This window comes from Asterias amurensis, chromosome 10 (genome assembly GCF_032118995.1).
Source record: "Asterias amurensis chromosome 10, ASM3211899v1".
In the NCBI taxonomy this organism is placed as follows: Eukaryota; Metazoa; Echinodermata; class Asteroidea; order Forcipulatida; family Asteriidae; genus Asterias; species Asterias amurensis.
In genome coordinates this window covers 17,193,896-17,205,613 of record NC_092657.1, presented here as the reverse complement: position 1 = coordinate 17,205,613, position 11,718 = coordinate 17,193,896, and the positions used below count along the sequence as shown (strand labels likewise).

The window sequence follows — 11,718 nt, the reverse complement described above, 5'->3', positions numbered from 1 at the left end:
GATTAGATGTTGCACAGCATGTTCCGAAAACTCGCTTTATTTGGTGCATGCTCAGACAACTTTGTTGTCCGCAATGGAATTTGACTGCGTATCTATGTGAAATGACCGAGGTCAGAGGTCAAACTACACCCGGTTTTGCAATTTTTTGAGGCCGGTCTCTGGCGTTATTCACGAGCCTCGAAGTATGACGTCAGACGTTCAGGCTAATCTTTCAACCGCTTCATCAGGTCCTAGGAGGGCAGTATAACGGCTGCCGATCGGTCAGTAGAGCGCCTCAGTCACAGCACACACAAAATGGACGACAATAAAATAACCACTTGAAAGACCAAAATGTAATTATTTACAAAACCTGGATTTTATTTGAAACTGGAGAATCTGATGTAGGCCTAATTTTCAAAAAGGAACAAATATTGAAAACCTGTAGGCAGATTTATTCACAGATTGAAACATTTTTAAATGACCATAAAGACAGAGTTCCTATTTATACAGTCCTAATACTAAGCATAGAAAATTCCTGCTTACCCAAAAAAAGTTACTTGTGAATGACATATGCAAGGGTTTCTTGTTGGTTTGGCGGCAAATTGATTTTCTAGAGCACTGCTTTTTGGGGGAAAAAATTGCTATATTTTATAGAGCTGCTTAAACAGGGGAATAAAAGGGTAGCGACGAGTTCGTTAAACGGCCGTTTAAAACCGGCAGGGTAGTTGCCGTGTGATAAAAACCTGAGCCAAAGGCGAGGGCCTTTGATCGCACAGCAACAACCCTGCAAGGTTTAAACGGCCATTTAAGAACAAGTCACTACTCTTTTGTTCCCATTCATAAATGCCTTTTTGGTTGAAAGGCGTTACTTAAGTAAGAAACTCTGTAAAACTTATCTGTTTCCGACGTGCTCAACCCAAATCAACAGTTTCCAAGGGCATGTTGCCACCTACTCCTGGGGCTCAAACGGTGTTGCCCCTTCACAGTCCATAAGGGTGTAGGCGTAGAGCAGAATGCACTACCTTTCCAAATTTTCACAAAGCAATTACTGTAAATTGCCTTGCTCAAGGGAACAAGTGTCATAACCGGGATTCGAAACCCACACTCTGCTGCTGACAACACCAAAGCTTGTGCTCAGCTACGATGCACTCTTTTGAGACGCTCCCTTACTTTCAAAATTATTCTTCGACCAAGACGACACTATGTAGTGGCATTTCGTCCTTTTGTAGGTTTTTCAAAAGTCTGTTTCATTCCTCCTGCAGCGTTGGTCTGGAATTTGCGAGTGATTGCCGTGTCTTGCATCCAGGGTGCGTCAACCTCCGTTGTGTCCTGATCAACGAGATGGGTGTATTTCGTCCGGCCTGATCGACCAAAGTTCTTGACCTATGAAGCAATAATGGATGAAGGAGAAAGGGTCAAATCAATTCATCATTAGGGAGCTGGAATTATCGCAGGCATAACATTTGAAAAAAACCACAACTTAAATTATTTATTCAGGCAAACTAAATTCTGATAAGTCGGTCAATGGCAACAACAGTGTGAAAGTAACCAGGCATGCAACTCTTCAGCGGAAACAAAACGCAGAGAAAAATTTTCCCCATTTTGTCCTCATATTTGGCCCTTAAACATCTGGTTGCAAATTTTAAGGCCAAACAAAACTTGAGTCACAGGTCTTCATTATAAGTTATACGGAAAAATATAGCGCTTCTGCGTCCCATATCCAATAGGTTTTTATCACCACTCCATTCTGCAAATCTGATTGGAGTAGCGCATACTTGAAGATAAGTAGAACTATAACATGATGGCCCCTTCGAAGGTTTCCACCTTTGCCATCTCAACAATGTGTACATTAAGCACACAAGAGCGCAAGCACACACTATGACCGTAGTAAACTGTGAAGACCTTTACCCGCTCGACCATGACACGCCACATAGAGCACACAGGAGCACCAGCACATACTGCGATTATAGTAAACGGTGAAGCTATTTACCTGCATAACTTTGGGCAAGACAGTTTTGTCAAAGTGATCTTCCAGAGTTGGTTTGGCAACATCTCGCTGGAAGACGTCGGCATCTTCGTCCTAGTGGAATGGGGGAGGAAATAAATAATTGTTAAAATAGCAAAGATTTTGATGAGATCCTGTACTGATGGCCAGTCTGGGCCAAATTTCATGGCTCTGCTTACCGTAGCAAAGGACCAAAGAATTCTGCACTTACGTCACCTATTTAACAGGTTAGCGGGGAATTTTGGCTTGTGCGCGTGCATACTCTACGTTACTAGGCATTCTACGCTTACACAGTTATCACAGAAATTTGGCGCTTGCTTGCACGGCGGCAGAGAATGGTGACTATGAGCGCAGAATTTGGCAGTAAGTACTGTACAAATTATGAAATTGGGCCCTGGTAAAAAGCTAGCAAAGGTCCACACTGTTCTTATATAACCTACTCAGTCTACTTGGCCGGACATTAAAGGCAGTAGACACTTTTGGTAATTACTCAGAGCATAAAACCTCACTTGGTAACAAGTAATAGGGAGCTGTTGATAGTATAAAACATTGTGAGAAACGGCTCTCTCTGAAGTAACGCAGCTTTCGAGAAAGAAGTAATTTGATTTCGAGACCTCAGCTTTAGAATTTGAGGTCTCGAAATCAAGCATCTGAAAGCACGCAACTTTGTGTGGCAAGGGTGTTTTTTCATTCATTATTATCTCGCAACTTCGACGACCAATTGAGCTCAAATTTTCACAGGTTTGTTATTTTCTGCGTACGTTGAGATACACCAAGTGAGAAGACTGGTCTTTGACAATTACCAAAGGTGTCCAGTGACTTTAACAATCCATACATTATTCAAATCTACATCACATTGTTCAAACATAGACCTTTTCGCAAATACCCATTTCGCAAGCACTAAGTGTTTTACTGTTGAATGAGGTTGAGTTGCATGCTGGTCTAGCTAGCGATCATATTGCTAGCAAGACCAGCATGCACCTCATTCCTAGCCCAACACGCATATACCGAGAGTGCGTTTTGGCAGCTGTAACCAATAATTGTTTCTGACGTTATAACCAAAACGGTAACCGAGCTCACAGCTCGGTTATCGTTCAGTCTGAACAGCAGAGCCAACGACCAACAACCGAAATAGTTTTTGGTTGGGGTCGCCAAAACGCACTCCGAGTATTTGTGATAAGGTCTATGTTGACACTTAACAGACGCCACCAACTGTCCACATTTGACTAGTTTCTTACCATAAAGAAGGCTCCGCGATGGTAGTATCGCTGTAGGAACTTGTATCGACCTTTGGTCGCTTTGTTGGTGACGATGCGTGGATTGACCCGCAGCTCGTTGCGTCTCTCTTCCTCTGTCATGTTACGTAGTCGTTCTGCTTCGGCTAAATCTTTCTGGATTCTGCACATAGCAAGAACAATAGAATATAGGATTTGAGGCATTGCATGGTGAGGTATCAATATATATTTTGTTTGCGGTAAAACCATGCGTGTATCTATTTGTGACTTGCCAGGTAGAGTTTGTTCTCAGAGAACTGTCTTTCTTTATTCTACTACCGCAGAGTAGATTGTTTGGGTGTTCAGGAGACTTCTAATAGTTCTAAAAAGAACTGTCCTGCTTTTTAACTACAACCCGGGCGGAAAGTACTACCTTTTCAGTGGCCAGTCCAGTGCTTAAGTTCGCTTTTCCGATTCCGAGAGTCCTTGGCTTCACAACCATAACAGATAAAATGAAATAAAACAAAAAACTGATACGTACTGTTCCCGTAGTTCTCTGTCTCGTTTTATCCTCTTGAGTTCTCTAACCTGCCAAGCCTCGTACTCCTCTTCGTCATTTTCATCGTCAGTGTTGACGACGTTGAGGTTGAGTTCCTTAACCGACGATTCTACCTGCAACTCTAACTCCTGCTTGTTTGTCCTCTCAACCAACTACGAGGCAAACAAAGGTCGAATTTAGAATAATTGGCGCAATCTTCGAAGCTGCCCTTTTTTCTAAAGATCACGCTGTGGTTATTGTTTGTGCCAGAGCTATTCTTCGCAAAATTCAAAATCATGCAACGAAACAAAAATTTTGCATCGTCACACAACTTTACACCGTGCAAATCTTAAAAAAGGGACAACTTCTAAGATTGCTGTCATTAACCACACAAAATGACATACAACTAAATATTGACATACAACATATATTTATAAAGCGCCTTTACATTAAGAACCAAGCGCTGAAAAGAGCTTCATCTTTGAGAGGGCGAAGCCATTTTCATTTAATTTCTTACTCTGAGTGTTTCTTTCCGTCTTTCTTCAATCTTGACTTTATTCATTTCCTCGATTTCTTTCTCCTTCTGTGCTGCTAGTTCCTTCTCCTGGACGGTCACTCTGTCTTTCCTGAAGATGAGAAAAAAAAAAAAAAATGATTTTGAGACCAATTAAGAACTCAATTTGTGGATGTGAAGTTATTAACGAAGAGTCACCTAGATCAAATAAAGGAAAAGTAGTAGTCTAGGCCGATTTTCTTCCTTCTGCCTAAAACAGTTCTTTTTCCAGAGGGTGTTCGTCCCCTCACTCATTTTTTAAAATTTTATATTTTTACTAAGGGAATCAATGTGTGGTGAAGTGGTTTTCAACTAGTGGTTTAATCCCAACGAGGTCTGGTTCTTGATAATTTTAGCGAGATATATATACCTTTTCGGTCAAAAACATCATCACTTTTTGGTCAAAAAGTAAAATAAATGCAAAAATTATAATTGTTAAATAATTTCTTTCAAAACAACACCCCTCCTGCTATGAAATGGTAAAGCCTTCCGCCGCCATCGAGTAAACAATCCAAACTATTATTGTTAATGTGCACGTTATATCTTTAGACTTACTTTTACTTTTTGATTTTACTGACTTGTCTCTGTAATTCGGATTACCTTTTGCTGTTTACTTTCCTTTTTGCTTCTGTTTTTAAGGGAAGATACACGTTTGGTAATAACTCAAAACAAATATTAACTTAAAAACTGACTTGGTAACGAGCATTGGAGAGCTGTTGATAGTATAAAACATTGTGGGAAACGACTCCCTCTGAAGTAATGTAGTTTTTGAGATAACTGTAATTTCCCACTAAAATAATAAAAGACTTCTAGCTAGAAGTCTTTTATTCCTCTCTGAAAGCACACAAATTCGTCCAGCAAGGGTGTTTTCTCTTTCATCATTTTCTCGCAACTTAGATGACCAATTGAGCCCAAAATTTCACAGGCTTGTTGTTTTATGGTTATGTTGGGATACACCAAGTGAGAACACTGGTCTTTGACAATTACCAAAGGTGTACCTTCCCTTTAATAACCAGAGTATAAATCTCTGGTTTTGTACAGTGCATTTAAAGCCATTGGACACTTTCGGTAAACATATGTCCAAGGCCCACACTTTGTGTATCACAACTTCTATATAAAATAACAAACCTGTGAAAATTTAGGCCCAATCGGTCATCGGAGTCGGGAGAAAACAACGGCAAAACCCACCCTTATTTCCGCGCGTTCGCCGTGTCATGACATGTGTTTAGAATAAATCCGTAATTCTCGTTAACGAGAATTTATGCTGTTTTGCTGTTTTCTCAAAAAGTAAAGCATTTCATGGAATAATATTTCAAGAGAAGTCTTTCACCATTGCCTTCTGTAAACCCTGTAAGTTATTTGTAAATCTGTGAACTTTTTATTTTTTGTCTGAACCGAAAGGGTCCAATGGCTTTAATCTGTGAAGCGCCTTCAGGCCCTTGAATAAGGTGCTCTATAAATATATTATTAATATTATTAGTATTATTAAAATGAGCTAGTGTTAAAGGTGACACCTGCGGGTCTTTGAGAAATCAGCCCCTGGACTCTGATCTTTCTTACACTGAAACCAACCTTGCAACAAAAACAGGCTTTAAGCTTACCAGAACAGGGTTACCAGCCAAAATACTACCTCACATGTAAAATTTGTGACTGGTATCCTGCCCATTTATGCTAAGCAGAAATATGTTTAGCACATTTTGTGCTTTTAAAAGCAGCTCTATAAAAATTCAAGCCCTGATCTTTCTAACCCTACCAACCTTGCAACAGAGACCGGTTATAACCACAGTCCCGACTCATTCTCTTCCTTATCGTCCTCCTTGACCCCTAGAAGCCCCTCGTCCTCTCCAAACAACCCTTTGAAATCTACTCCAATTTCATGGCTCTGCTGTATCAGGGAATTCCACGCTCACACCAAGCCTATTTCACCGCAGGTCAGCAGGGAATTTTGGGCATGTGCGCTTGTGTACTCCACAACACAACGCATTCTATGATTACAGCTAGCGTAGAAATTTAGCGCTTGCATGCAAGAGAAGAATTCGGTGGTAAGTAAAGCAATGAAATTGGATCTTTCTGAAACTTACCTTGCAACAAAAACCGGTTTTAACCGCGGTCCAGACTCCTCCTCCGAATCTGTATACTCCTCATACTCCGACGACGCTTCCTCGTCATCCTCATCCGCCGCCTCCTTATCAGACTTATCGTCCTCCTCGACCCCTAGCAGCTCCTCGTCCTCTCTAACGACCCTCATCTTCGCCCGGTCACGCATCATCGCTCTCCGTCTCTCGATCTCGTCTTCGTCGAGTTCCTCCTCCTCATCTGAGCTACTCTCCTCCGCCTCCATGCGATGGATGATGTGACGATGGCGACGGGATGGAAAGTCCTCCTCGCTGTCATCGTCCATCTCTTCCTCCGGTTCCATCTCGCCATCGTCGAGGACCTCAGGACCCTCGACGCGACGGTGTCTTGCGATTCTGTTGAGAAGATTTTGTTTCAAATTTCGGGGTATCTGTGCTCCCTTTAAAAAGTTTAATTTAAGACTTTTAAAGACCCTTTTTCAACAATTTTTGACGTGATTTTTACAGGCATAATATTTCTTTGAGGCACTGAACACATTTGATAATTGTCAAAGAACATTATTCTTAATTGGTGTATCCCACCATGTATAAAATAAAAAAAACATGTGAAAATTTTGACTCAATGCTCAATTGGTCATTGAAGTTGCAAGAAAATGATGAAAGAAAAAGCACCCTCGTTGTACAAAATAGTGTGCTTTCAGATAGGATTAAACTAAGGCATCTGGCCAGAATTCTTTTATTATTAATTATTACTTCAGAGGGAGTCGTTTCTGACAATTTTTGTATGCTATCAACAGCTCTCAGTTGCTCGTTACCAAGTAAGGTTTCATGGTAATATAAATTTTGAGTAATTACCAAACCTGTACAGTGCCTTTACATTGGTATGTTTATTGTGAAATGCACTATCAGATAACTAGTTATTTTTGAACCAAAACTATACATGTTAAAGCCATTGGACCCTTTTGGTAAACAGTGTTGTCCAAGGCCCACACTTTGTGTACCACAACTTCTATATCATATAACAAACCTGTGAAAATTTAGGCTCAATCGGTCGTCGGAGTCGGGAGAAAACAATGGAAAACCCCACCCTTGTTTCCGCGCGTTTCGCCGTGTCATGACATGTGTTTCAAATGAATCCGTAATTCTCATTAACGAGAATTTATATTGTTTTGCTTTTTCTCAAAAAATAAAGCATTTCATGGAATAATATTTCAAGAGAAGTCTTTCACCATTGCCTTCTGTAAACCCTGTAAGTTATTTGTAAATCTATGAATTTTTTTATTTTTGTCTGAACCGAAAGGGTCCAATGGCTTTAAGGGTATAGGTACACTTTCATTAGTCAAATTTAAGACTTTCTAAGACACTTTTAATACTACCCTAGCCTGAACATCCGACGCCACACTTCGGGGTTTTCTGAATTAAACCAGAGATTAGCTTGGGCCTACGCCAAGATACTGACAATCAGAAAAGCAAACTGTGATAAAAACTATTACCGATTTTCAGTTAATTCTTTTGACCTTCTACCCAAGAAACAAACCCAAAAAAATGTCAAACATTTGACCATTCAGACTGGGCCATAAATGAGACATGTTTGTGTACCTACCTTTCGACAACATCACCTTCAATTTCTTGCTCGCGCTCACGAAGCCGTCTTAGTCTGGAATCTGCCTCTTCATCTACTGATGCTGTGACTGTGGGAGGTTTGGACTTACGCACGAAGGCAACCTCAACCTCATTGTCTTCCTCATCGCTACTGTCCGGCGCATAGTCTGGCCTACGGAGCAACAATGACAAAAACAGAAAATATAATTAGATGTTGCAAGCTGCTTACCAACCAAAAGGACCTATGGTATGAATAAAAAATTTGTTAAAGTCACCTGGAAATAATTTTTTTTTCTTTCAAACATAAGAGTATATGCTTACGAAAATGAAAACCATTTTTTTAGTAATTGTTTGTCACGATTTTTATGTTAAAAAAATATATAAAGTTGTTTGGGGGCTGAATCCGCCTACCCATTTTGTGACGTCAACCAAGGCAGACTTAGCCTGCAATGCATATAGTAAACACACGTGCAAAGTACATGTACGTCCAAGTCGTGAGTTGGTACATTTCAAACAGTGTTTTTTTGCATTCAACAGCAATACACCTGGTCGGCATTGCCCGAAAAAAACAATTTTTTTTTTTAAACGTACAAACTCACGACTTGGTCCGTACATGTACTTTGCAATTGTGTTTACTCTACCCATTACAGGCAAAGTCTGCCCTGATTGACGTCACAAACAGCGCCCTCTCGGGTCGAGGTCTACTCTTAAATTTGTAAATAACATAGGAACTGATTTTTTAAAACCTTAGTTAACTGTTTATTCACACTCCACTCATCAAAACCCATGGTAGTGACACAAGCTTTATTTTGAAAAAATACCACTTCCAGATGACTTTAATGGTCGGGGCCCAATTTCATGGCTCTGCTTACTGTAAGCAAAGAAGTGGGGCTTGCAGGAGCAATCAAATTTCATGGGTTAACAGGGAAGTTTGGCTTAGTGCGAGTGCGAGTGCGTACTCCACGTTACTAGGCATTCTACCCCTGCACTGCTTGCGCAGAAATGTTGTGCTTTCACTAAAGTGGAGAATGGTGATCTTAGGCGTAGAAAGCTGCGGTAAGCAGAGCCATGAAATTGGGCCCAAATGTTTTGATCCATTGATAGCAAAGTCTTCATCTGGAAAACCTCAATCTTCTTAATCTGAACGTGAACTATATACATTGTAGTCAGCAAAGCATCCTCATGAGAAGACAATTAAGTAATTTAGTTATAAACGTGGGACGACAAACCCCTATTGACCCAACTCACCTGACGTCATCATCAGAATAATCTTGCAGGCACTATTTTGGTGGTCAATGTCAACTTATGTCAGTGAAGTGCGCATTTTATTAACCACCAACATGGTGAGCGTGGCATCAGTCGCCGCATATGACGCGCGTGCAAGGGGTCAGTAGGGAAAATCCATGCAACCAGGTTGGGACTGAAAAACCCAGTCCACATGCTAGGCTCCGGTCCAGGTATTAAACCGGGGTCCAAAGAGGTGAAAGGCATGGAGAGAAAATACTGAGAAACCACAACTCTGGAATGATTTACCTCTTCAAATCCGCAACATTTCTAGTCTTAATACTTTTAAGTTAAAACCACATTGTTTAATCTCCCCGATGTATTACTGGTCTATTTGTCTTATTTTCCTTGCTGTGTGTGGTTCCCCCTCCTGTGCGCCTTGAGCACCTCATTTTGGTGGATTTTGGCGCCCTATCAATATTATTAAGCCAACCTGGCTTACCTTTTTCCCGTGACATATCTTTTGACTTTGACTTTCTGCATGCTCATCTCACCTAGAACGAAAATAAAAGTTGCAGAAATAATAGTAATATAAAGCCAAGTTAACTTAATGCAACCATTTTGATTTTAACATGTAGGCTGGTGAATGAAACTTAGAATTTACTTGCCCCCACCCAAAGGTGGTAAAGAAGGGGTACAAAAAAGATTTGTGATGGTTGTAAGGGTCTGAGAAGTGTATATTGCAAAGAAATGTGAGAACGGGGGTCAATTTTACAATTTAGTCCAAACTTCTGATAAGACTAATCTTAACTCTTTATGAAATCTACCCCTGGGTCATCTGACTGAGCGCATACTCGCCTGTAGGCCTATACTTTGTTTTTGAAAGGGCAAGGGCACCAAGGCATTTTCTCCTCGGTAAGGGCACCCTAAATGTGATGAAATTGTAGGGTTTTTACTGGAGCATTTTAAGGGCACCTAGATAATGAGCAGGGGACATAGAGACATCACCTTCAATGTCTCCATGAAGTGTCAGGCCTGCTCGCAATTTTTGTTCTTCTGCACGTTAAAATTGCCATCCTCACAAATTGTCCTGATGTTTTTAAAAGGAATCATACGTACCCTTCTCATTCATGAAGGGGATGGCACCAGCCGTAGACTGGATGAGTGCATTCTTTGCAGCGGCTATCTCTGATGGAGTAGTCATTGTGTTTGCTCCTGGCTTAACCCTCCTCTAAGCTGTGAAGCAAAACAAAAAATAGTCGTTAAAGGGTTTGGGTACTGTTTTCCCCTTCTAATTCTACAACATGAAGACAAATCTGCATCGTTATTTCTAAAAATATCTGGAGCACTATTTTTAGACAAACCCCAAATACCGGTAATGATTTCTATTTTAGTTTAAGGAGTAGTGTACCCCTGTTATAGGATCTAGCGATTTAGATGTTTTTCTTTTATTAATAATAATTAACAATAATTTTGTGCCGTTGCCATAGACAAAACCAGGCATGCACCGGGCGCACAGGTATTGAGCACCGCGCGCCACTGCAACTCCGAGTATGAACTGGGCTTTACCATGTTTACACTACAGTGCCTCTTTTCCTTTCAAGTTCAATGCCTACATGTAGATTGTGCACAAAAAAGACACCGCAGTTCGCCGTCAACTCGTCGTCAACTCCTCCAATATATATTTAAAATCCACAAAAGAAGCATAGAACTGTAAAGTATCAGCTCAAAGAGAATTCACGTAAGTTTTAGGTCATATTTCAGAATTTTTTTTTTTTTTTTTCGTGAAAAAATTATCTCGAAAGTCCGGTTCATACTTCCTGCAAATTCAAAGCAAATTTTGACATCACACTCACAACATGGATGGACCGTGGACGGCTATTTGATTTATTTTCACAGCGAATGTTTCGCAGGAGTTGACCACAGCTCAACGAACAACTGTTTTAGTGTTTACGCTTTATACGTTGGGTGCCATCAAACCTAGTATAGTATCGCATTCGCAGTAAACCCAGTAACTGTTTGGGGCGCTGTTCAAAATTTTGACATCCGAGAATTGAAATTTTCTCAGAAAGTCAAAATTTCGAAAAAAGGAGTATAGATAGCGCCACAATTACTGGATCTACATTCGCAGGGAGTATCAAATGGGCTTTACCACGTTTACACTACGGTGCCCCTTTTCCCTACCAACAATGCCTTTCGGCCAAAATTAATTCCGGCCGGCGGATTGCTTGACCGTACGATCGATGCAGTTCAGTTTTACTTCAGTAGAAAGTAAAAAGTATAAAATAATCAGATAATATTATTAGGCCTATAATTATAAATTTCCAACCCAAAATTGATAAACAGCATACTCACATATATTTGCCCAACTTTGGGTTAAATTCTCTGTCTGGAAAGATACAGACAATAGGTTTTTGCACAGTGTTTTTACAGCATCTTCAACACCAAGCTGGCAAATTGTGTGCTAAACGATGGACAAGCGTAACTTCGTTTTTTTTGCGCTATTTAGAAAAATGCGCATACTGTTA

At 40.5% G+C, this 11,718-nt stretch overlaps 1 protein-coding gene across 2 annotated transcripts in view; it reads right to left on the bottom strand.

Annotated features, from left to right (window-relative positions):
* Window positions 1-354: 354 nt before the first annotated feature.
* LOC139943317 (microfibrillar-associated protein 1-like) overlaps window positions 355-11,718 on the bottom strand; it is a 40,052-nt gene continuing 28,688 nt past the window's right edge. The window contains exons 1-10 of one of the 2 annotated variants that reach the window (XM_071940142.1): window positions 11,546-11,666; window positions 10,310-10,426; window positions 9,693-9,744; window positions 7,968-8,138; window positions 6,371-6,760; window positions 4,254-4,362; window positions 3,740-3,909; window positions 3,223-3,382; window positions 1,970-2,059; window positions 355-1,362 (exon numbers count right to left, since the gene is read on the bottom strand). In XM_071940142.1, the coding sequence (XP_071796243.1) occupies window positions 1,180-1,362; window positions 1,970-2,059; window positions 3,223-3,382; window positions 3,740-3,909; window positions 4,254-4,362; window positions 6,371-6,760; window positions 7,968-8,138; window positions 9,693-9,744; window positions 10,310-10,394 (1,410 nt within the window). In that variant the 5' untranslated portion in view covers window positions 10,395-10,426; window positions 11,546-11,666 and the 3' untranslated portion in view covers window positions 355-1,179. Of the gene's footprint in view, window positions 1,363-1,969; window positions 2,060-3,222; window positions 3,383-3,739; window positions 3,910-4,253; window positions 4,363-6,370; window positions 6,761-7,967; window positions 8,139-9,692; window positions 9,745-10,309; window positions 10,427-11,545; window positions 11,667-11,718 lie in introns of those variants that run through there. The other variant, XM_071940143.1, reaches the window with a different exon arrangement.